Source organism: Mauremys reevesii, linkage group 1 (genome assembly GCF_016161935.1).
Source record: "Mauremys reevesii isolate NIE-2019 linkage group 1, ASM1616193v1, whole genome shotgun sequence".
Lineage (NCBI taxonomy): Eukaryota > Metazoa > Chordata > Testudines > Geoemydidae > Mauremys > Mauremys reevesii.
In genome coordinates, this window is record NC_052623.1 from 263,046,635 (window position 1) to 263,070,811 (window position 24,177).

The window sequence follows — 24,177 nt, forward strand, 5'->3', positions numbered from 1 at the left end:
TGTAGATAAATGTGCAATTGAGTAAACAAAGTTTAAAAAAACAAGCTGCTGCTCGAATAGATGACTCTGAACAGAAGTGAAAACAAAGTAAAAATGTCCCTCCTACCACCCAAAGAAATAAAACGTTAGCAACTTTGGTATAAGTATATTTGAAATACTGTCACTTTTTTCTTCTTTCTTTTATTTTCCGTTTTTATAAGAAACGCATAAATTACAGTCCTGCAGGAATATGTGCATACATATCCACAAGGCACCCTGTTGTCTTCAGCATCACATTGCAGGATCAGGGCTTTACTCTAATTGTAACTAGTTCTTTTGAAATAAGTCGATATCCTTTGGGCTAGATAAAGGTGTCGAATGGGATGTACTTATTTGCTTTCATTCAAAGAAAACATGTCACGCTATTTTGACTTATTTCTGTAGTTCCCATTTGACAAACATAAAAGAAACGTTTCTGCCCCAAGAAGCTTACAATTTATGTTTGAAAGAGAGCACTTGAATTCAACACATAACTGTATGCTAGGGAAGGGAAAGAGGTGAGTTGCCAAAACAAGCTGGGGCAGGAAGACGCAGACAAGAACGTCTTACAAAAAGGTAACAATGTTTCGAGACTGTAAATAGCTATGTATTTGAACTAAAATTACTATATTATTCATGTAATGTTGGTGCCTAAAGACCCCGTCACATCAGAGCCCCCTTGTGCTAGGTACTTCCATACATAATAAAAGATGTTTCCAGCCCCAAAGAGTTTAGGGCCTAAAAGACAAGGCACAACAGAGGGATGAACAAACAAGAATGGAGGGCAGAGAGAGAGGATGAGGAATAATACAAGCATGGTTTAGCTTGGGCTAACTGTGTGCACAGTTCATAGGTAAGTCAATCAGCAGCAATACTCATGCCTAAAAGTGGCAATCATCTTGTCTAGTAGTGGTAACTTTCTTTTAAAAACCAAACATGGTGGTTGATGCAATTTGAGGCTTTCCAAAGCCTCAAAAATCGTCCCATCAGTGTGAGCCAGCAATAAGTCAGACCTGGCAGCGATGGTTGAGTAGTATCCGCAGACAGGAATGAACTCAAAGGCAGAGAAATTAACTCTCCAATTCAAACACTACGAGTACAAATCAAACTTCAGATCTGGCAGGCCGGCAAAACATCTGATCTGTGTTCCAACTAAAAAAAGGCAACATCAAGTGAAATAATGTGGATTTCCAAGAAAACTTACCCAGTTTACTTTCCTGTGAGTTTTTTTTTTTCCTTTGCAATTGTTCAGATCCTCTTCTTAACCATTTCAAAGTGCTCATTAGCCCTCAAACAGTTATTTGGACTTCAGAGCAGACTGCACAAGTATCTTGTACTTATTTGCTGCACTCTGCAAGAGCAACTTGTCCAAATAGCAACAGCCCTTGACGTTTTGATCTTGCATGCCATTCTTTGTGTCAGTGTTTCCTCGTGGTGGTGAAGCTTCCAGAGATTCATGTGCTGCTAAAAGTTATAGATTAATCTACTGCAGCACATAGTGAATGCTCTTTGTATTTTATATCATTTTAGGTAACGGTTAGTAGCAAAATGTGTCCTATTCAAACTTAAATATATATTTGTTGAGCGCTGATTAAAATACTGATATGTAAACACCCCGTCTCAAGGAGTTTACAACTATTTTTAGTCTGGTACTGTTGAGAAAATTTGAATATTTCAAAGCAACCAATTTAATAATTTTGTAGGTTTAATGTATCTACTTAAAATGTAGTTCTAAACTTTATTTTAATATGTCATATGTATCTTTTAAAAGTAACATTTGTTTATACTCTGGAGGGAAGTTGTATATGATGCATAGATTTCTTGCACTGGTACTATAAAACTCAGATTTAAAACAATCCAAGTTAATGGCCTGGCTAATTATAGCTGCATAAATACATTAACTAAATGGCAGATAAATCTACTTACACTTCTACTTCTTTTAAATGAGTACCATGTTTAAGAAGATGTGTACTTCTACGTCTGCACTTGGTTTCCAAAAGTGGATTTACAAACCAGCTGTCATATGCATTGAAGTTACCTTTAATTTATATTTATATTAATTCTGTGTATATCCACTCCAACATTGCTTTTTCCAATTTAGACCCTATATAATTGTAAAGAAGCAAAAACCTGCAGTTACAGACAAGCATATGGAAGAACTTGCTCAGGGATACAGGTAAATTACTCAACAGGACTGTCTGGCCCCCACTCCTCTCCATCTGTAAATGTAATAACAATATGCCTTGACTGAATTAAGAGCTCTATTGTGATATTGCAATGCTGGTTAGATGTTTACGGGAGAAGTCTGCTCTCACGTGTAAATGAAGAATCAGAATAGCAGATATGCTCTGCTTTTTAAATCAAATACAAAAAAGTCATGACTCTTATTCTGCTATTGATTTGAGGTTGTGATATGTGGTTATTAGAATAAATGTATAACCTAAATTTTTAAAAGCAACTAGTGACTTCTGGTGCCTGATTTGAGACCCCTTAGAGAGTCTTTCGGTAAATGCTGAGCACCTGCTCTCTGAAAATCAGGCACCTTTAATCAGGAGTGTGAGCTTGGGCTCTCAGAAATTGAGGCATTAAAAATCACTAATCACTCTTGAAAGAGTACACACATGTCTGAGAGAGAAGGTGTATAATATATATATTATACATATATAAGCATCTCAGTTTAGTTTCTAATCAGTTTTGCAAAATCGTGGAAATTTGTTAGTCCATCCACAAAATATACTTACCTTTATGATATGATGAAAATATTAAAGCTATTTTAAAAAAGAATCCCCCTGAAGCAAACAAGTAAGAGAGATTGTTTTTTCTGCTTCAAATATTTAGAGAGAATTCTCTCAGATCTGTGTAACTCAGTGCAGATGAGGACCACTTGTTTAGTTTGCTTTCCTTACAAAAGTCCATTCCTTTTAATAACTTTAACTTTATTTTTGCATACGAATAAAGTGTTTCTCAGTGTGTGCCTCTTTTCGCAATTACAGGAATTTTGAAGATTTTTTGCATGAAGGCCTAGTTGAATATTTGGACGTGAACGAGGAAAATGACTGCAACATTGCACTGTATGAACATACAATTACTAAGTAAGTGTACATTCAGACTGAATACTGGTACAATAAAAATATGTATATTATAGCCTTCTTCCTTTCTGTTCTCTGAAATGTAAGTTCATTATCTATGTTTAGGGCCCTACCAAATTCATGGCCATGAAAAACACGTCATGGACCATGAAATCTGGTTTCTCCCCATGAAATCTGGTCTTTTGTGTGCTTTTACCCTATACTGTGCAGATTTCATGGGGGAGACCAGTGTTTCTCAAATTGGGGGCCCTGCCCAAAAAGGAGTTGCAAGGGGGTCAGAAGGCTGTTTTAGAGGGGTTGTGATATTGCCACCCAGGGCCAGCTCCAGACCCCAGCGCGCCAAGCGCACGCTTGGGGCGGCATTTTGCCGGCAGGGCAGCAGGCGGCTCCGGCAGACCTTCCGCAGTCATGCCTGCGGGAGGTCCACCGGAGCCATGGGACCAGCGCACCCTCCGCAGGCACGTCTGCAAGAGGTCCCCCGGAGCCGCCGGACCGGTGACCGGCAACGCGCCCCCTGCGGCGTGCCGCCCTGCTTGGGGCGGCCAAATTCCTAGAGCCGCCCCTGTTGCCACCTATACTTTTGTGCTGCTTTCAGAGCTCGGTGACCAGAGAGTGGTGACTGTTGGCCAGGTACCCAGCTCTGAAAGCAGCACCCCACCAGCAGCAGTGCAGAAGTAAGGGTGGCAATACCATACCATGCCACCCTTACTTCTGCGCTGCTGCCTTCAGAGCTGGATGGCCAGAGAGTGGCAACTGCTGACTGAGGGCCCAGCTCTGCAGGCAGCACTGCATAGGTAAGGTTGGCAATACACACTATGACACACTATGCCATCCTTACTTCTGTGCTGCTGCTGCTGGCAGTGGCTCTGCCTTCAGAACTGGGCTCCCAGCCAGCAGCTGCCCCTCTCCAGCTGCCCAGCTCTGAAGGCAGCGCCACCACCAGCAGCAGCGCAGAGGTAAGGGTAGAAGCACCACAAACCCCTCTACAATAATCTTGTGGACCCTCGCACCCACCAACTCCTTTTTGGGCCAGGACCCCTACAATTACAACACTATGACATTTCAGATTTAAATAGCTGAAATCATGAAATTTACTATTTTTTAAATTCTATGACCATGAAATTGACCAAAATGGATCATGAATTTGGTAGGGTCCTAACTATGTTGTGGTGATACTGTTTCCACACCAAGCTCTTGCTTATGTTTATAACGGTGTACAAGTAGGAGATAATAGAAGCTTAGGAAACAATTTGTGATTACAGCAATCCTAAATCATCTATGGGATAGTCACAAATAAGTGAATTTAGTGTTTGATTTTTTTGTGAGAAATTAAGGTTATAAACTCTAACCCACAAAAACATGGAATATGTGATTTTTTTTTTGATTTTTTTTTTTTAAATCAGTGTGAGGTTTTTCATGATCTTATACTCATAATTGGCCAAACCATTAAATAGTTATGCAGGTCATCCAAACAGCTCCTGATAAAACTTTTATACCACACCATTATGTATCCTGTTATGCTAGTCTACTTTGGAATGTCTTTAGAGAGCTTTTAAGGGGGTGTGGTTTTTTTAGGTTTTTGTTTTTGTTTTTAAATCCATCCACATCTAAAGACAGGTACCTTGTTTCTGTACTTCAGAGTTTCTAGACCGTGTCTGCCTATTTGTGGCCAAAGAGCACTAAAACTAAAACAACCTTCTTTCCAGACTACTAATTCACACTTTCTCAGGCTTTTATTGAGCTGCGAATATCCTATTGACTCAAAAGCCAGGTCTAATATATCCCAAGTTACCTCTCTGAAACATCTCTTTGTCATATACGCTGCATGATTTTTACAGTTCTTCAAGAGTATGTCTAAAGTGCAATATAAGCCCAGGGTTAGTGGGACTTTAGTCAGCAGAGTTGTGTTAGGGAACCTTGAGCTTGAGCATCTATGTTGTATTTTAACCTGAGGTTAAGAATTTTCTGATGCATGCTCGAACCTTGAGCTCTGGCATCCACACAGCACTGCACAGACCTGAGTCAAAGTAACCATGTCCCAGAGTCCGTACTGTGACCGGAGGGGGTTGGAATGGATCACACTGAGAATGCCATGCTCAGGGCAAACTGCAAGAAACAGGGCAGACAGTACCCAATAACTGGTGGTTTATTCTTTAATTAGATTCACCACGCCAGTAACAAAAGAGCTTCTGCAGCATCACACTGGTTAACCAAACACAATCCCCTCTAGGCATTCCAGCCCTTGGCTCCCATCCCAACAATCAGATCTAATATAGAAAGAGGTTATTGAAAACCCAATTCACCATATGTGAGGTTCTAATAATTCCAAAGGATCAGTCAGACACTTACCACCAGGTCAATATTTATCTCCGATCTTACCCAAATATCACGCTATCAGCCAATCCATAGTAAACTAACTAAAGATTTATGAATAAAAGAAAAGAATAGTTATAAATGGTTAATAGATCATATATACACACAAGTGATTGCAAAGTCCTTGTATCAGGTTTGTAGCAGTGATGGAATAAACTGCTGGTTTGCAAAAGTTGCTCTGGTAACTTCCAAAAGATTGGGAGATCCTAAGTCCATAGTGCAAAATACTCCTTTTCATTGTAAAACCACAGTCCAGAGAATTGGAGCAGGAAAATGGTGAAATGGAGATGTCTCAGGTGTTTCTTATATTCTCTGCCATGTGCATGGAAATTTACTGTTCCAAACAAAGCCCACAATCCCTATGTATGGAAAGTTACTGACAAAGATGGAGGCCTAGATCACATTTCCACATCACATGCCCTTAAATGTTTTTGATAAGTCACAGGGGTGACCCATTGGCTCCTTGCTATTTTAGGCATTTGCAGGGAGACTCATTGAAGAGCTGATCTCCTTTAATAGCCTGTCACCACCTGAGTGGTCCATCCACAATTGAAAGGTTCATCAACACTGGGCTGGCTAGATGGGATGTAAAACTACCTTGAGGGCGTCAACCAAGAACAAAACACATGTTTGAGATACAAATACATAGCAAATATTCATGAAGTCAGGTACAAAGATGATACATGCATATAAACAAGATCATACTTAGCAGATTATTAACAGAAAAGTTGTACCTTACGTGACCTACTTTGTATAAGACTTGTTGCAATTGTAAAACTCTGGTAGCAACAATGATATAAATGGTCATCTTCAATTATACATCATCACACATATGCATCCCCCCCAAAGTGTGGCCTCTCTAGCCCTAGGAACGTGGTGCACTGTGGGAAAACTTTACTGCTTGAGTGGTTTGCTCTTCGTTGCAAACGCAAGTAATTCTCTGATAGTGTGCTTACAGAGCAGTGATCAGAACAGACCTGAGCATCTGCCGTTTGCTGGAGGTGGGGCTTCTGTTTTCAATAGAGTGCATTGCAGATTGTTGGTTAGAGAGAACTAAGGAAGCTCTCACATGGAATTGTGGGATTCTTCCAGATGACTCCGAGGACCTGAGTCAAGCAGGGCTGCATCTACACTGCATAGCAATAGGGCTCAGACCCTGGGTCCTGGCTTGACTTGAGCTCGGACCCTCTGGCTCTGCGGACCCTGGGACCGTTGGTCTGAACCCTGGGTTAGTGCAATTGCAGTGTAGACACAAGGGGAGTTAGCTGTGAGCCTGGGTTTACATTGCAGCGTAGTCATACCTCAAAAGTCCTATGGCCTGATCCAACCTCCACTGAAGTCAGTGGAGAGACTCACGTTGATTTCAGGGGAGCTGGATCAAACCCCTGGTATCTTCCACCTTTGCCAAATGAAACAGTCATTCCATCAATTAATTGCATTGCTGTTTCTTGTGCCCTTTCACTTTTAACAAGTTGCTCTGGGGGGCTCTTGGCTGATTTCCTGAGTGCATCAGCAAAGATCAGGACAAAAGGAACATATTACCACTGATGGCAAAGTTAATTGCCTTCAGATCATACTGCAGTTGAAAAGAGTAACTACAAGGCACCTGAATAGACTGTAGCCTGGAGCATTCCTGGCAATCTGCATGGAATCACAGATAACTCTTACATAATAATGGGACGAGACCCTACTTGGTCATCTAGTTTAAATTACCTGTTATAAGTATGGAAGATTATTACATTATCCATGAACACATCTAAACTTGATCTAAATCTATCCAGTAATTTTGCTATAACACCCTGGCCATACAATAGTTGTTTCTGAATATAAATGAAGTAAATCTGTCAGTTTTAGCATCACACTGGGAACTAGTATACAATTTATTTACAGTTATCCCTAAATCTCTTTACCTGGCTAAGAATGTCCTTTAAATTGTTTTGGTTGTACCAATATAATGTGTGATGAATAATCAAAGTACCTGATCAAGAGCCCTGCTATTCTGGATTTGCTCATCTGCAGGTGATGCTTTAATACTCGTATTTCCTAAGACAGATCTCCATTTAACATGCCTGTTTTGTCAAATGCAGAGCAGTAGCATATGTTGACATGCCAGTGAGTAATTTCCAAGCTACTCAAATTAATATAAGCAGAACTATTACTGTTAGTACAAACTGGTGAGAGAGTGTAAATGTCTAGAAAACATGACCTATGAGGAAAGTTTGAAACAATTGGGTTCGTTTAGTCTGAATGAGGGGGGACATGACAACAGTCTTCAAGTACATAAAAGATTGTTACAAGGAGGAGGGAGAAAAATTATTGTTCTTAACCCCTTGAGGGTAGGACAAGGAAGCAATGGGCTTAAATTACAGCAAGAGAGGTTTAGGTTGAACATTAGGAAGATTTTCCTGTCAAGGTAGTTAAGCACTGAAACAAACTGCCTACGGAGGTTGTGAACTCTCCACCCTTGCAGGTTTTAAAGAACAGGTTAGACAAACACCTGTCAGACATGCTCTAGTTATTACTTAGTCCTGTGTGGAGTGCAGGGGACCGGCCCAGATGACCTGTTGAGGTCCCTTCCAGTCCTCTACTTCTATGATTCTAAGTCTGAGGCTAACAGCTAGTTTTCTTAAACTATTTATAAGGGTTTTAATTTCCCCAGCAAAGCATGCAATGCTATGATGGAATGTTCCAGCTAGTCGTTGTCCTCAGGCATTCCCTGCTAGTATATATTGGGGATTCTTCATCCACCTCACAGTTGTATTGCTTTGCCATCCCTTGCAATATATTGCAACTAAAAAGATCTTGCCATTATTTCTGTTTTATGGCGGTCTTAAAACACACAATTCGGGTTACCAATTTTAGCCAACATATGAGATGTCCCACATTGCAAGAAAAGAGGGCTGAGCGTGGGGGGATTTTCAAATTGGGTGCCCAGCTCCCACTGGGAAGCCACCATATGGCGTATACCTGAAATCCACACACTATGTAATGACTCTGGAGCACTGCCACAGATATGTGCTTTAAAAATAAATGTGTTCAAAGTGTTTGGCCCTATTTCAGAATTCCCTGCTTCATAATTGCCCACTTTGATTTAAAAACCATAGACTTGCTCCAGCCTTTCTTACGACTTTGTATCTAATCTTTGTCTAGGGCTGGACACCTCTGTCCCTCCACATAAAATGGCCTATTTATCTATTGTGCATGAGCTTTCTCTTCTGCAGCTCCTTCCATGTTGAACAAATTTTCTCTGATGCACCAACGCTTATCAAATCTTTTGAAAGTGTACCTTTTATAACTTGCCTATATTTCTTAATTTCTCCCCCCACCATTCAGCTTTCTAAGGTGTTTTTGGACACCATGTGTATAGTTTTATAAAATGATGCATAGTGTTTTATCAACCGTGACACATAGTCTTGTTTAGACATGGGACCCTCCTCCCAGGTGATGTTATGGTATCCTCTTGCACTGAGGATCCCCTCCAGTGGAGGGGACCCCAGCTACTAGGAAGAGACAGGTAACATTAACAGGGGATTTGATTATCAAAAATATAGATGACCGGGAAAACTGCATGGTGAATTGAGGTTGTGGACCTCTCGAGACATCTGGATAGACTTATGTGCAGTGCTGGAGAGGAGCTGGTTATGGTACATGTAGGTACCAATAACCTAGGGAAAGGTAGCAGAAAGATCCTGGAGGCCAAATTTAGCCTGCTAGGTAAGAGAGAAAAGTCCAGGACAGCCATTCTCTGAAGTGCTTCCAGTTCCACGTGCAGGGCCAGTTAGACAGATAGACAACTGCAAGGTCTCAATATGTGGATGAGACGATGGTGTTGAGAGGAGGGATTTAGTTTTATTAGGAACTGGAGAACCTTTTAGGTAAGGAGGAGCCTATACAGGAAGGATGGGCTCCATGTAAACTAAAACAGAACCAGATTGCAGGCATGTAAAATTAAAAAGATTGTACAGAATTGTTTAAAACAGGGGTCAGCAACCTTTCAGAAGTGGTGTGCCGAGTCTTCATTTATTCACTCTAATTTAAGGTTTCACGTGCCAGTAATACATTTTAACATTTTTAGAAGGTCTCGCTCTACAAGTCTGTAATATATAACTAAACTATTGTTGTATGTAAAGTAAATAAGGTTTTAAAAATGTTTAAGAAGCCTCATTTAAAATTAAATTTAAAATGCAGAGTCCCCCGGACCGGTGGCCAGGACCTGGGCAGTGTGAGTGCCACTGAAAATCGGCATGCATGCCGCCTTCGGCATGCGTACCATAGGTTGCCTACCCCTGGTTTAAAATAAGGGCTGTGGGAAAGCCAACAAGTGTGGAGGAGTACATGGTTTGGACAGAGACGTCACTTAAAGGAGGATTTACTAAAGCGCATACTCTATATCCTAATAAAGAGGAGAGTGTAGAAGTTGGTAAAGTATAGATAGAAACTGAAAAGGAACAGTCAAATGAAAGAGTCCCATTCAGTTATATCACATGAAGGCAGACAATTGACAAATTTTATAAGTGCTTATATAAAAAAGCTACAAGTCTAAGTACTATGATGGGTGAACTTGAGTGCCTGGTATTAAGTGAGGCTATTGGTATAATAGACATCACAAAAACTTGGTGGAACGATGAGACCCAGTAATACTGAGGTACACAATATATAAGAATGACGGAGTAGGTCACGCTGGTGGGGGAATGGCACTGTGTGTGTGTGGGGGGGGGGGAAATCAGTCAAATATAATAAAAATCAGAAATCAAACTGTAGCATAGAATCTCTATGGACAGAAATTCAGTGCTTGATTAATAAGAGTGTAGCAGAAGGAATATACTACTGACCACCTGGCCAGAATGGTGATTGTGAAATGCTTTGGGAGATGAGACAGACTACAAAAACAAAAAGCACAGTAACCATGGGGGATTTTAACTATTGCTTTATTGACTGAATACATGTCACCTCAGGACAGGGTGCAGCGATAAAATTTCTGCTTCTTGGAGCAGCTAATCCTGGAATCCACTAGGGGAGAGGCAATTCTTGATTTAATCCTAAATGTCACATAGGATCTGGTCCAAAAGGTGAATACAGCTGAACTGCTCAGTAATAGTGACCATAAAATAATTAAGTTTATCATCCTTGTAGGGAGGAAAATACCAAAGAAACCCACCACAGCAGCATTTAACTTTTTAAAACGGGAACTACGCAAAAATGAGGAAGCTACTTAAATGGAAATTAAAAGGAACAGTCACAAGAGTGAAATTCCTGCAAGCTGCATGGAAACTATTTTAAAACGTCATAATAGAGGTTCAAACTAAATGTATACACCAAATAATTTAAAAAAACACAACGGTATGAGGACCAAAAAAATGCCACCATGGCTGAACAGCAGAGTAAAAGAGGTGGTTAGAGGCAAAAAAAAAAAGGGATCCTTTAAAAACTGGAAGTCAGAGCCTATTAAGGAGAACAGGAAAGGAGTATAAGTTCTGGGAAATCAAGTGTAAGGATATAATTAGGCAAGTCAGCAAAGAATTTGAAGAGCAACTAGCAAAAGAAACGAAAACGACGAGCAAATTTTTTAAGTACAACAGAAGCAGGAAGCCTGCCAAACAACCAATGGGGTCACTGGTCGATCAAGTTGCTGAAGAAGTGTTAAGGGAAGACAAAGCTGTTGCAGAGAGGCTAAATAAATTCTTTGCATCAGTCTTCACTGCAGATGATCTGAGGGAGATTCCCACACCTGAGCCTTTGCCTTTTTTTTTTTTAAGTGACAAATCTGAGGCACTATCCCAGATTGAGATGTTGGAGAAGGTTTTGGAACAAACTGATAAATTAAACAGTAATAAATCACCAAGACCAGATGGTATTCACCCAAGAGTTCTGAAGGAACTCAAATATGGAATTGTAGAACTGCTAACTGTGCTAGAATCATAGGGTTAGAGGGCACTGCAAGAGTCATCTAGTCTAACCCCCTGCCAAGATACAGGATTTCTTGTGTCTAAACCATCCAAGACAGATGGCTATCCAGCATCCTTTTGAAAACCTTCAGTAAGAAGCTTCCACAACCTCCCAAGGCAGGTTGCTATGTAACCTGTTACTTAAATCAGCCTCTGTACCAGATGACTGGAAGGTAGCTAATGTAATGCTGATTTTTTTTTTTTTTTTTTTAAAAAGGTTTCAGAGGCAATCCTGGCAATTACAGGCTGGTACAGGGCCGCCCAGAGGGGTGGGGGTAAGTGGGGCCCGGAGGGGCCCTGTGAGCCCTGGCCCAGTGGCAGAGGGCCCTTCAGTGCTGCTGAAGGCGCAGAGTGACTGAAGGGCCCCCTGCCGCCGAAGACCCAGACCATCGCCGGGTGAGTACAAGCACCGCAGCTCCCCCGCTTTGCCTCAGGCCCCCTGAATCCTCTGGGCAGCCCTGGGCTGGTAAGCCTAATTTCAGTACCAGGAAAACTGGTTGAAACTGTAGTAAAGAACAGACACGTAGATGAACGTGGTATGTTGGGGAAGAGTCAATATGACTTTGGTGAGCTTGGGGATTGATTTCCATTTACAAATCTATTCGAATTTTTTGAGGGTGTCATCAAGCATGTGGACAAGGTTGATTAGTGGATATAGTATACTTGGACTTTGAGAGTTTTTGACATGGTCTCACACAAAAGGCTCTTAAGCAAGGTAAGCAGTCATGGGATAAAAGGAAAAGTCCTCTCAGGGATCAGTAACTGGTTTAAAAGTTAGGGTGTGGGAAAGGGTAGGAATAAATGGTCAGGGTTTCACAATGATTGAGTCCGAGTTTCCATCTTTCATGATAGACTTTTAGCTTGTTGGAACATGTAATCAGAAGTGAGAAAAATATTTCTCTGGAATTTTTTAAACACTCTCTTTCTGGACATTCTTATGCGACCTCCCTTTTTATTTTGTAGTTTATATTAAGCACTACTCGTATATAAAATAACATCTATTTATATCTTGTTGGATACTATGGTCAGTGTGTTTACTCTTACTTTTTTTTCCTTCTATTTGCCCATGTAAATTTGTACCCTTCGTCCTTTCTACCTCTCTGCGTTTGGACCCAATGAAAGCCCAAATTAAAACTTTGAATAAAAATATATTAGAATTTGTCATTGAGGCTTTTAGGTTTTACTCACTTAAATTTCTCTGAATGGTAACAAATTAAATTGAAATAATTTATCAGACTTTACTAAAATGAATTCAGTAAAATCATGTCATTCTGCTGTCTAAAGGTGTAATATAACCAGAATGTATGTTTTCTTTTTAAGAGATACAACACACTTGGAGATTGAACCTTTCACGCTTCTTGGCGTCTGTGCTGGGCTTATTCCATATCCTCACCATAACCAGTCCCCAAGAAACACTTACCAGTGTGCTATGGGGAAGCAAGCAATGGGTAAGATTTTTCTGCTTCAGGATTGGAATGTTGTCATTTTAAACATCACACAGCCTAAAATACTACAAATATTCTTGTCTACTAGATCATTTTAAAATGTTTCAGAGGAAATTAGAACATTTCTTATGAGCAATGGCGTAGATGCCAGGAGAAATTGACTTTGTTCCAATTTTCATATGTTTTTGTTTGTTTGTTATTTAAGAAATAGCTTAGTAAAATGGAGTCCAATTTTCTGGGATTTTCATACTTCAAAAGAAAATTTGAAGAAACTATAACACTATTGTTCCTATTTTTGTAACAGTCATTACTTTCAAGTTTTCAGCATAGCTGGAAGATTGGCAGTGAGTGGTTTTTTTTTCTTTCTTTTTATACTGCAGTGTGCTGTGGGTTTCCAAACAAAAAAGAGGAAAAAAAGTGTTTGCACAAAGAGAGTGAAAGCACGGAGAAGTGATTTTTCTCTGAATAGTTAGACTACTGCCGTTTTTTAATATATATTCATTAAGACTCAATACCATGGCACTAAGAATTTCTGTCTTTTCTGGTAAGGGAGAGTACTTCCTCAGTGACCTCTCACTTCAAAATATAAAATACTGTGGCTTTATTTTGGGAGAGACAGTTATGGTGTCATCTCAATGAAACAAGAAATGAAGTTAATTTTTTAAACATGGGTTTTTAATTAATTTTAAATTAATAATAGTTGGTACGGTTTCTTTTAACTGCCATCTTACGTTAGGTAGGTTCTAGTTTTGCCATTTGATAAGTAGCTAAACCACCATTAACATTTTCTTATTAACTTGCACACCTAACTAATGTACTGTTTTGTCAAGCCACAGCAAGTCCCAATGAAAACCTGAACGGCAGCACATCAGTTCAGTCTGCCCTGTTCAGACTTCAGCTGTACGTGTCAGTTTTACATTTTGTGTGTTTGTGACAAGTTGAGATTACAGTAAAAGAACCCCATGTGTCATGAAAAAAAATGATCTCGTATGTTAGGTTTACAAAATCATTTGTTTTGTGATGTGACTCTGAAATTGAAACAGCACACCTTTTGTGAAAATCCTCTAGGAGAATTAATGAAAGAATAGCTGCCTTGTACTTAATGGTCAACTTTAATGTGTCAAAATACTTGTCAATTAAAATAACAAGAGATGCATTACCACTTTAAAAAAGAAAAAGTCGAGGCAATTTTTTTCCTTTACAAGTTTTTTTTTTTGTTTCCTTCCCCCAAAAGAGTCTCTATTTTATGACTATTAGTCTCAGAACGTTTGGTTAGTTACCACACACAGTTAAGCAGGATCAGTGTGTACAGAAAGCCAATTCAGTATCTGTGGAGTTCTTTTGTAGTTTTCTGTGTGAAGGTTTTTTTTCTCGTTTTGTTTTGAGTGTCATTTGCAATTCATTGTCTGTGTTTTCTGAGGTTGGTGTATTCAGCTGCTTTGACCCTAGGTCTTGCACATTTAGCTCCTTGGATACAATCCTCTGACGTTACTGCTGACGCTAGGAACACAAAAGCCATTGAATATCTTTAGCAATAAAAAAAGCCTTTGTTTTGGTTTGTTATTACAAAACACCTGACTCCAAAGAATAAGCAGTGAGATAAAAGCACATTTTAAAAGTTGGCACATGACCTGGCTGTATGTTACTTTGTACACTGAAATATCGGCAAACACCCTGAGTCTTTATGAAAAGCTTGTGTACGCTTGTTTTTTTTTTTTTTTAAGTGGAGGTGATATCTAGCTGTAGAAGATTGTTACATATGCTTGTAGATTAGCTGTATTAAAATGAAACCTGCAGGATATTCATGTAATTGATTTCATTTGTTTGCATATATTTTTGTATTTACACAAATGCTGACAAGTACTTCAAACTTCTGTTGCTTGTTTTGCGCTTTAAAATGTTCTCTCTCCCCTACTGGCTTTGCATAGCCATATGGAAGGACCCATGTCCACTCACTCCCTGTGGTGTCAAGAACTGGGAGTATTGAGAGAGCATGCTGCCTCCCTAGAGAGAAGGTGGGACTTGTATTGCTCAACACTGACCGCTCTGCTGATTTGAGGAAGCTATATTGACAGGCTTTGAAGGAAGTCCTCAGTCTCCTCAATCAGAAACATAGTAATGTCATGGGTGAGAAGCAGGGATAAATTGACCGGATCCCTCAATTTAGGAATTAAATTAATAATGCAGTATAACTGGCAATGTGGAGATTATTAAAATCTCAAAGTCAGCATTTCTACAGGATAATGCTATTAAATGTACTATACTGAAAAATATATTTCATGGACAGAATGAGTGTTCTTGTTAACGTGCCGGTGCACTCAATAGTAGGTAATACGGAATTCAATCAAGTGGTGGGAACACACTTTATCCAGAGGATGTACAGTATGATGCATGTAGCATAATGCAGGGATGGGGGTGTTACCTCTACTTAGGTTGCAAGTACAGTTATGATTGCAAGATCTTCTGATTGCATGTGCACATTGCAGTACAGAAATAATTTCAAATTTAAGACAATGGTGTGCTATTAAGATTATAATTCAATACCCTGCATTAGTAATGTTCCATATGTGGCTAGCATAATGCTATAAGGATCAAAGACTCTGAAAATAGAGATGAATAAAACCTATTATTTATTTATTTAATGCACAGTAGCACCTAGGAGTCCCAGTCATGGACCTGGACCCTGTTGTGCTAGGTGCTGCACAAACACAGATTGTGGTCAGGAAATGCAACACATGTTTTTTCTACTACAAAGTCAACTGCATTTTATTTATATACCTCTACCCCGATATAACGCGGTCGTAGGGAGCCAAAAATCCCTACTGTGTTATAGGTGAAACGCCGTTATATTAAGGTAACGGTGGGAGGGCTGCAGCAGTGATTTAAAGGGCCCGGGGCTCCCCGCAGCAGCCATAAAAAAAAAAAAAAAAAGTGGACAAAGATGACTTCTACTCAGACGTCTGCAGATAATTCTTCTAGTACTAAGAACCGTTGCCATCTACATATTGTCAGTTGCTCCTAGAGAACTGTAGAGGTCCCTGATGACTGGTATATTACAGATCAAATTTAGTACCAATTCTCACAAATGGGCTGAGGAAGGAGATTGCAACTCTGAGAATAGCTTTTTTTTTTTTTTAAGGTAACATCTGTGATGTATTTCTCAATGTATTGAGAAGTAAAGTGTCTCAGCATTTTCTACAGACAGTTTATTGGCGGGGGATGGAGGGGGAAGAATACAAACAAACAAACAAAAGCAAAACCAATGTGGGTTATTACTGGTCTGTACAAGCTATTCTTGGGTTCTGCTACCAGCCATCGAGGGGCAGCATTTGTGCTGCACACTGTGCGTTCTCTTTTACCAGATCTTCGCTCTATGGATGGAGGCACAGTAGTGCCTAAACTGAGCCAGGCTTTCATGCTCTGTCCCAATTTACCCATAATCTCTAACAGGTTGTGGTTCTCCCTCTTCACCCCCCCAAAAGGGATCTTTCAAATACTAATTATCCCAGCCAGGAAACACCTAGCATGTAAAATTCCCAATGAGCTCCATTCTATCAGCTCCATGCCCCTGCAGAAAGGAAGGAGTGGAAAGTTTGCTGTGAAGTAAATGGAAATACAGAAGTACCAGCAATCCCTTCTTTTGGGACCCACAAAAATGCTCCTTTTGGTTCATATTTAAACATACTTTATTTTTTGTACATTTGTTGAAGTTCATTGTGCTTTTACTTTGCTTGGCTTTTTGAGGCAAGTAAACAAAAGCCCTGTTCCTTTTAGAAAGTAGACATAAATGTTAGTTTTCAGAGTAGCAGCCGTGTTAGTCTGTATCCGCAAAAAGTGGCTCCCTTCTTTCCAACACCCACATGGAGGCCTTGTTGCAGCACAGCAGACCTCAGGGAGGGGAAAAAAAGCTCCTATCTCTGTAAGTTTTGGATGGGGTTTAAACAAACAGAGGAGGCTAGTGGTTTGGCAGCCAGGGGGGGGAAGGCATTCTGTGACTGTGCACTGTGAGCCAGGGGTGTGGTTCCCAGCTCGTGTACACGTGATTGCACTAGCTCAGTGAGAGAGCACAAGAATAAATGGTAGTGTAGCCACGGTAGCACAGACAGCAGCAGTGAGTACATATCCACAGGGTTCGGGTGGGTTTGTATGCAACCCAGGTAAGCTATGCTGTCACTCCCCATGCTATTGCAGCTACAGTACTGTATACGAAAGGTAGCGCTCATTGAACTAATATTCGTACTAGTTCAATGAGAGCTACCTTTCGTATAGGATGCACCCTTTAAGGGTGGTTACTGCTGATATATTGCACGCTTACATTTCACTTTTATGCTTGAGTGAGTTTTCCTCCAATCAATTACATTCCTACTGGGGCATCTCACCCCTACTTGCTTTTTTCCTGTTTCTTTGTTTTTATTGTGAGCACTATTGCATCCGTGGCTGGGAAAGCTAACAGTATGTATTGGTGCTCAAAAATATTGCCATTTAATTTGTCATTCATGCCCATTCAAATGTGATGTAAGCAAAAAAATAATCGAGTTCAAATTACCTTCTGGTGTGATGAAATACCAGCTTTAAAGATAAGGAATATCCATTGTGAAAGAAAACCATAATATTCACGCCCAGTAAATTTCCACTAGAATTTCCCAAGATTTATAATGGCATCACTCACAACTTTAGGAAACAAGGCACTTTCTCTCTGAACATTACTAAGATTGCAGGTATGTGGTTGAGCTGTGGTTGAACACCATAAACCTTGGCCTCTTTCTTGGTTTCCCTGGTTTGCCACTGGAACATGGCAGATATAGCCTATAACACAGGGATTCTCAAACTGGGGGTCGAGACCCCTCAGGGTTTCGTGAGGTTATTACATGGGAGGTCACGAGCTGTCAGCTCCCACCCCAAACCCCGCTTTGCCTCCAGCATTTATAATGGTGTTAAATATATAAAAAAGTATTTTTAATTTATAAGGGGGGGGGTCGCACTCAGAGATTTGCCATGTGAAAGGAGTCAACAGTACAAAAGCTTGAGAGCCACTGCTATAACATAACAAGAGAGCATAAAACCCTTAAGAGGTAGAGGTGAGGAACGATGTGTATGTGTTTCACAGCCACGATAAAAGTGTATTTCTCATTCAGGAACAACTTCCACTGAAGAATCGGGAACTGCATTTAGGATCACCTGAAAACTTAATTTGTTTGAGTAGTAAGTGCCACAGATTCAGCCCACCCTAGAAAAAAAGGATTATTCAGATAGAGGTGGAAATGAGTTTCTTTCATTGGGGGAAATTATCCCCATGCTCTGCAGTAGGAGAAACTTCAGTTTTTCAAAGTGTAGGAAAGTAAGACGAAGTTGTCTGAAAAGTTGTCTCAGTGGGTAGGAATTTCAGGGTGTGGACCGTTCCATGGTGGTAAATGACAAGCCTGATTCTGTACCCAAGATGCCGGCTGAAGTATCCAGTTCTTCCCCTCCCCTCCCATTGCAAAGTGAGTGAGGGAGGAACAGCCTCTGCCAAACTCCCCGAACAAATGGTGAATCACTCTTCTCCCCAAGAAGAAAGTAAATTGGTCACCAGTAAGATGCCACTGAAGCCATTTATCACCTGTGCCAAGGCCTCACTTGCACTCTGGACCGCTCTTCAATATTGACACTCCAGAGCTCCACAGCCACTTTGCAGACTCCAGGAAAGAGCAAGAAATCAGGATAGTTTGTGGGACCCAGCAGAGAGGGCTGCCATCTTCTACTATAGTATTTCTCTGTCCCTCCCTCTGCCTTGGGAAGGGGACTGCGTTGGAAGTGTTTTATGACAGTCAATATAGCATCGAGGGGAGGGCAAACCTTGGGAGTTGACTATGACAGTTGCCATTTTAGATACTTGGGTTTTTTTGGTAGTATTTTCTCAAATATAGATACTTAGTGCAAGTATTTGTATATAAAGCATATTTTTGTCATAACACTACTAGCAGAATTGTGTTTTGGTGTGTTGTTTGGCAGCCCAAAATCTTTGTGTTGCGTTTCTCCTAACAGTAGCAACCAGTCCCTTTGAAATAACTGCAGGCAAGGCAAACGTTTTGAAAAACTAGCCCACGGGGCATAACTGCTAAATGGTTTTTAAACATACTTTGTATTTAGTTCTTGAAGATCATAAGTTATAAATGACCTGGAGACCTAGCACAGGGCCTCGCACAGCAAACAGTAGTAACATACGAGTGCTTTCACTATTGTTCTGCTACACAACAGTTTATGTTCCCCCGCTGGGTATTAATTATTTTTTCTTCACAGATTTCAGAAGACACTTTGGCAGTCTGGTGGGAAATGGCCAGAATCTCAGTATCAAGCTGGGAGGTCTATACAAAGTGTTGAATTCTGAACCGTAAATTTAAAAGTAATTTCATGTAAAAAGACAAATAGATGGAGGGTGAACTTCTACTGTAGTCCTACCAGCAGTGACTCCTCTGATAACTTCAGAAAGTAAATCGGTCTTGGCTGCTGCTAACTGCATGCTTTATTCATGCTTTTGGACATTCTAACACACACCGTTGAACTAATTATTACCCAGAAAAGGAAGTAAATATGATGTGGAGCGCACAGATGCTGATCCAAAGCCCCTTCAAAGTCAATGGGAGTCTTTCCATGTATTTTGATGGGCTTTGGATCAAGCCCACAGCCTCTCTCAACAACTGCAATTATTAAGAATTAACAGAAAACAGTGAAAATGAACTTGGCTTTTGTTGACTTATTCAGGGCTAGACGTTTACCAACCTGCTCTAGTTCAGAGTAACACAGGCACTTACCTTGAGGTTTAGTTTGGGGGCTTTTGTTTTGTTTTGATTTTTTTGTTTGTTTTTGTTTTTAATTGATCAGGATTTTCTTGAGGATCTTTGTTAGAATCTTAAAGCCATTTTAAATCTTTTTTTAACAAAAAATTTGAAGTTATTTCAGCACAATCTCTAATATGAATTGTAAGGTTTCTGGTTTTTTTTTTCCTGTTTCTTCTGAAGACCTTGCATTGCCAGATATGTTACCTACATTTGTGAAATGTAGCATTGTTTATTTTACTTGTTGATAATTTACATCTAAAATATTTCAAGCAGTAAAATAAGTTTTCATGGTATTGCTTTTCTTTTTAAATATAGGTACCATTGGATACAATCAACGGAACAGAATTGATACTCTTATGTATCTGTTAGCATATCCACAAAAGCCAATGGTTAAAACAAAAACCATTGAACTGATAGAGTTTGAGAAACTGCCAGCTGGACAGAATGCCACAGTTGCTGTGATGAGCTACAGTGGTTATGATATTGAAGATGCTCTTGTCTTAAACAAGGCCTCCTTGGACAGAGGTAAGAAACAACTGGGCGTATTCTTTGTCACTTGTGTAAAGCAAGCACAATAACCTATGTTTTTATTACATTGCATGCTTATTGAATTAATATTGCCTAAATTAAGATTAAAACTTTTAAAATTAGGAAATCAACTTCGTAAAATGCTTTTTTCTATAAATATAGTGGGAGAGGATGTCTGTGTGTACATATATATGTGCCTGAACATGGTGTTTTTGTGGTGAAATTACACAAGATGCTTGTTAACTATGAGTATAGGTATGATGAAAACAAATGACTGACTTTTGACCTTGAATAACAAAGGATAAGCGATCCTTTTTCAAAAATATTTGTCTTGCATAAAGTTTAATGTGTTAGATAATCTGTTGGTGGGGGGCTTGCTTTTTAGTGGTGACCTGGACCTTTGTTTGAGCCTAGCAGAGAGAAAAAAGTCTCATTCTTTCCCCCAGTATTGAAAGCGATAGATGAAATTAGACTTTTGAATGTATTCAGCAGAAGAAAGAGAGCATGTTTAGTTTTGTGTCATTATGAACTTAATGCTAGAGGAAAATAATGCCAGCAAACAAAATAGAGAAAAACAAATATCTATGTCCTCTTTAAAATCTACATAGTGGGAAAACATAGTTACCTTTCAATTAGTGTGTAAGTAAAATTTGTACTGCTGCCTGCTGTTAAACGTCACTCGTTCTGCACATATTCTTCAGCACTGTTTAGAATCAAGAATAATTCTCACTTTGATTGAGTTAGTTTTAGTATCGGGTGGCCAAAACCAGACTCTTCCATTAGTTCATTCTGTCTCCCTTTTACCCCTTCCTTAACACGCCTCCTGCTTGTTGCTAGGCAGCAATAATAGTATTCCTAGACATGTATCTTTGGCATTAATGTCTGCCGCACTTAATTTATGCCTTTCTTTCTGAAACAACAACAGGCATGATTTAAAACTGAATGTTTTCCTTTCTGGTAGACTGGTAACATTTACAGGGAAATCTAAAGACCATGTGATGCTTGTCAGGAATTACTTGACATAATCTAATGATATAGACATACTGTAAATGGCTACAGCTATCCTTCAGATAAAATATTAGTTTACTAGAAGGCATTGCTCCTAGTTGACTATATTTCTGAATATGGGAATGACAGGTAAGATTTGTAAACCAGCTATTGCTTCCGAGAAAAGTTTTCTAAAGAGCACACAGTTTTTCATCTAAAAAACCATTTTTGTGGAGACATGTATAATTCAAACTTCCTTTTCTGTTTGTTTGTTTTTACTTAAAAAGAACATGGGGTGGGGGGTACATGAAACAACACTAAATAGGCACTTTCCTGTTGAGCAAACAGCTACCACTGAAAGTTTCCAGTAAAATCTTTAGCTGTCAGAACCACGAAAAGGAAAAGATGTGCCAAACTTCTCCTTTTAAATCTGCACAGCTTTAAAATTGGGCCATCATCGTCAAATGCCTTTGATATATAGCGTGTGATCCGATTTTAAATTGTCAGCTTCTTGAGGCCAAAGACTATTGCACAATGCTGTACATACTGAAAGTGTTCTAAAAATAATCCTTTTTGGGGTTTTAGCTATTACGCATTTGTTTCCTGTATTTTTAGCTAAATTAACCATTTTTAATTTTCTTTTGAGAACTGCTTGATTATAAAATAATTTCTGTACATTATTAATTTGAAAGAGGTTCTGTGTTCTATTTTAGGATTTGGAAGGTGTCTTGTGTATAAGAATGCCAAGTGTACACTGAAGCGCTACACAAATCAGACATTCGACAAAGTGATGGGTCCAATGTTGGATGCAGCTACACGTAAACCAATTTGGCGTCATGAAATTTTAGATGCTGATGGTATTTGCTCTCCAGGTATATAAGACGTTCTACCAATAATGATATTTGAGTTGTCTTTTTGGTAGGAGAAATTAGCATTTAATTTCTTATAAATTTGCTTTAAAATGTTTGCACCTTTTTATTATTTCATATTTCTTAGAGTACTCTATCTTTTTAGTGGACATTAGAAAGCAGAAACAGTTATAGTTAAGAAAATAATCTGGTACCTGTGACTGTTTTTTGGGGTTTTTTTTAATATGCAGAGTGAAAATGAAACTCTAAATTTAAATTTAAATGTCTGTATTTTGACACCTCAGAAAATGATGAAACTATATTGTTAAAACAATTCTCTCACTACTTGTTTTCTTCCTCTTAACTTTCCTAGTCTTCACATCTGTAATATTATTGAACTTTTACTATTTAAGTCTCTCTTCTGTCATCAGATCTACATCTTTAAAATGTGTCCCTTACGATTTTTGCGTGTATCATCTCTACAGCTACCAACATTTGCAAACAAGCAATAAGGATACTTAGGGAGAGAAAAGAGACTGCTCCTTTTAACTCTCTAAAAGTATGTTTTGGCAGGACAGAGTGGGAAAAGGTTAAATATACCCTTATAATTAACAATGTAGATATGTATACCTATGTAAGAATGGTCCTGCCAATATTGGGGATCTTTTAGTTAGGAAGTGGCCTAAAAATTAGTCTGTTGGGATCCAGTGGTAGAACAATTGTAAAAGCACTACATTTAATTTCAACACTGAAGCCCTGAAGGAAATTTTATTCTAAAAATGTACCAATTATGCTCTTTAAAGGCATTGGAATATTTTTAAGCTCTCAAAATGTTCCTGTTTTCCCTGGTAACTTAAAAGTATTGGGATAGAGAGGATTGTACCTGGCTCCAAATGGAAAGCCTTGACTATAATGGCTAGCCAAACCCCGTTGAAACTAATTTAGCCTGAACAGTCAACAAACATAAATTGAGCTTCAGTGCAGATGAGGGCTAAAACATTGATGCCTGCCAGTGGGCATGCTGCAAACTTGGTTGACTTTTTTTAAATGAAGTGAGTGAAAGAGTGGAAGGAACAGGAAGAAGCTGGTAAAGGCAGAGGGGGAGAGGAGAAGGTAACGGTGTCGTATGTAATTTTCTTTAGAGAGTTATGCAAGTGTCCAAAGTATGAAGATCAGCTACCAAAACATATCAGTTTTACTCCTGCTTATATAAAAAAGAAATGCAGGTGTAGAGGAGTCGCAGTATTTTAATGGAGGATTTCCCCCCCCCCACCCCCAGATCATCTTAGATATTTTCTTGGGTCCCTAGTACCCTGACATATTAAATGGTTATCAACTTAAAAACAACTTGAGTTCCCTTTTTTGGGTAAGTCCTAATTTGATTCCTCTATTATGATATGTCTCTTAAGCCAATGCATTACAAATATAACAGACCTCATTTCCCGTGCGCCTTGCTCAATTCATCCTTTCCCAGTGTACTTGTCATTTTAAACGTTATAAAATGTATTTCTGAATAGATGTAGAAGGTCAAAAATACTTGCACGATGCTTGTGGGTTTTCTATTTATTTGTTTGTTTGTTTATTTTCTATTGTTAGGTGAAAAGGTAGAAAACAAACAAGTGCTTGTGAACAAGTCCATGCCGACTGTGACCCAGACTCCTCTGGAAGGAAGTAATGTTCCTCAACAGCCACAGTATAAAGATGTACCAGTAACGTATGTCACACTATAATCTCCTACTTTAAAATCTACAAGTGAGGAAAGGAAGGACAGGTAGCATATGCTCAGTGCTGGAAAAGTAAAAGGCATAAATTTTCCTTAGAAGTTAGATTCAGTAGAATGGGCCAGACTTTTGACAAATTTTTAGGTGCCTAAAGATGCAGATAGGCACCTAGTGGGATTTTTCAAAAGTCCCTAGACACTTAACCTCTGTTCGTTTTGGCCCCCTGAAGGATTGGAGTTGGGGTGGCAGCTAGAAACTCCCTGCAGGCAGAAAGTGGTTGGGTCATCAGGGCCTCTGCCAGATGACACTGTAAGAGGAGGAGCTGAGCCCCCAAGGTTTGGTGTTTGGGGGTGGGCAGAGTCACAGGTTGGGGACATGGGGGTGACAGAGGAATATGAGGACACT

The 24,177-nt window shown here is 39.5% G+C and overlaps 1 protein-coding gene across 2 annotated transcripts in view; it reads left to right on the plus strand.

The window, feature by feature from the left end:
- The window catches only part of POLR3B (RNA polymerase III subunit B), a 130,622-nt gene that overhangs the window by 62,816 nt on the left and 43,629 nt on the right, over positions 1 to 24,177 (plus strand). For both annotated transcript variants that reach the window (XM_039514457.1, XM_039514467.1), the window contains exons 17-22: positions 2,120 to 2,194; positions 3,012 to 3,110; positions 12,746 to 12,873; positions 20,004 to 20,213; positions 21,917 to 22,075; positions 23,648 to 23,765. In XM_039514457.1, coding sequence (XP_039370391.1) covers positions 2,120 to 2,194; positions 3,012 to 3,110; positions 12,746 to 12,873; positions 20,004 to 20,213; positions 21,917 to 22,075; positions 23,648 to 23,765 — 789 coding nt within the window. The remainder of the gene's footprint in view (positions 1 to 2,119; positions 2,195 to 3,011; positions 3,111 to 12,745; positions 12,874 to 20,003; positions 20,214 to 21,916; positions 22,076 to 23,647; positions 23,766 to 24,177) is intronic.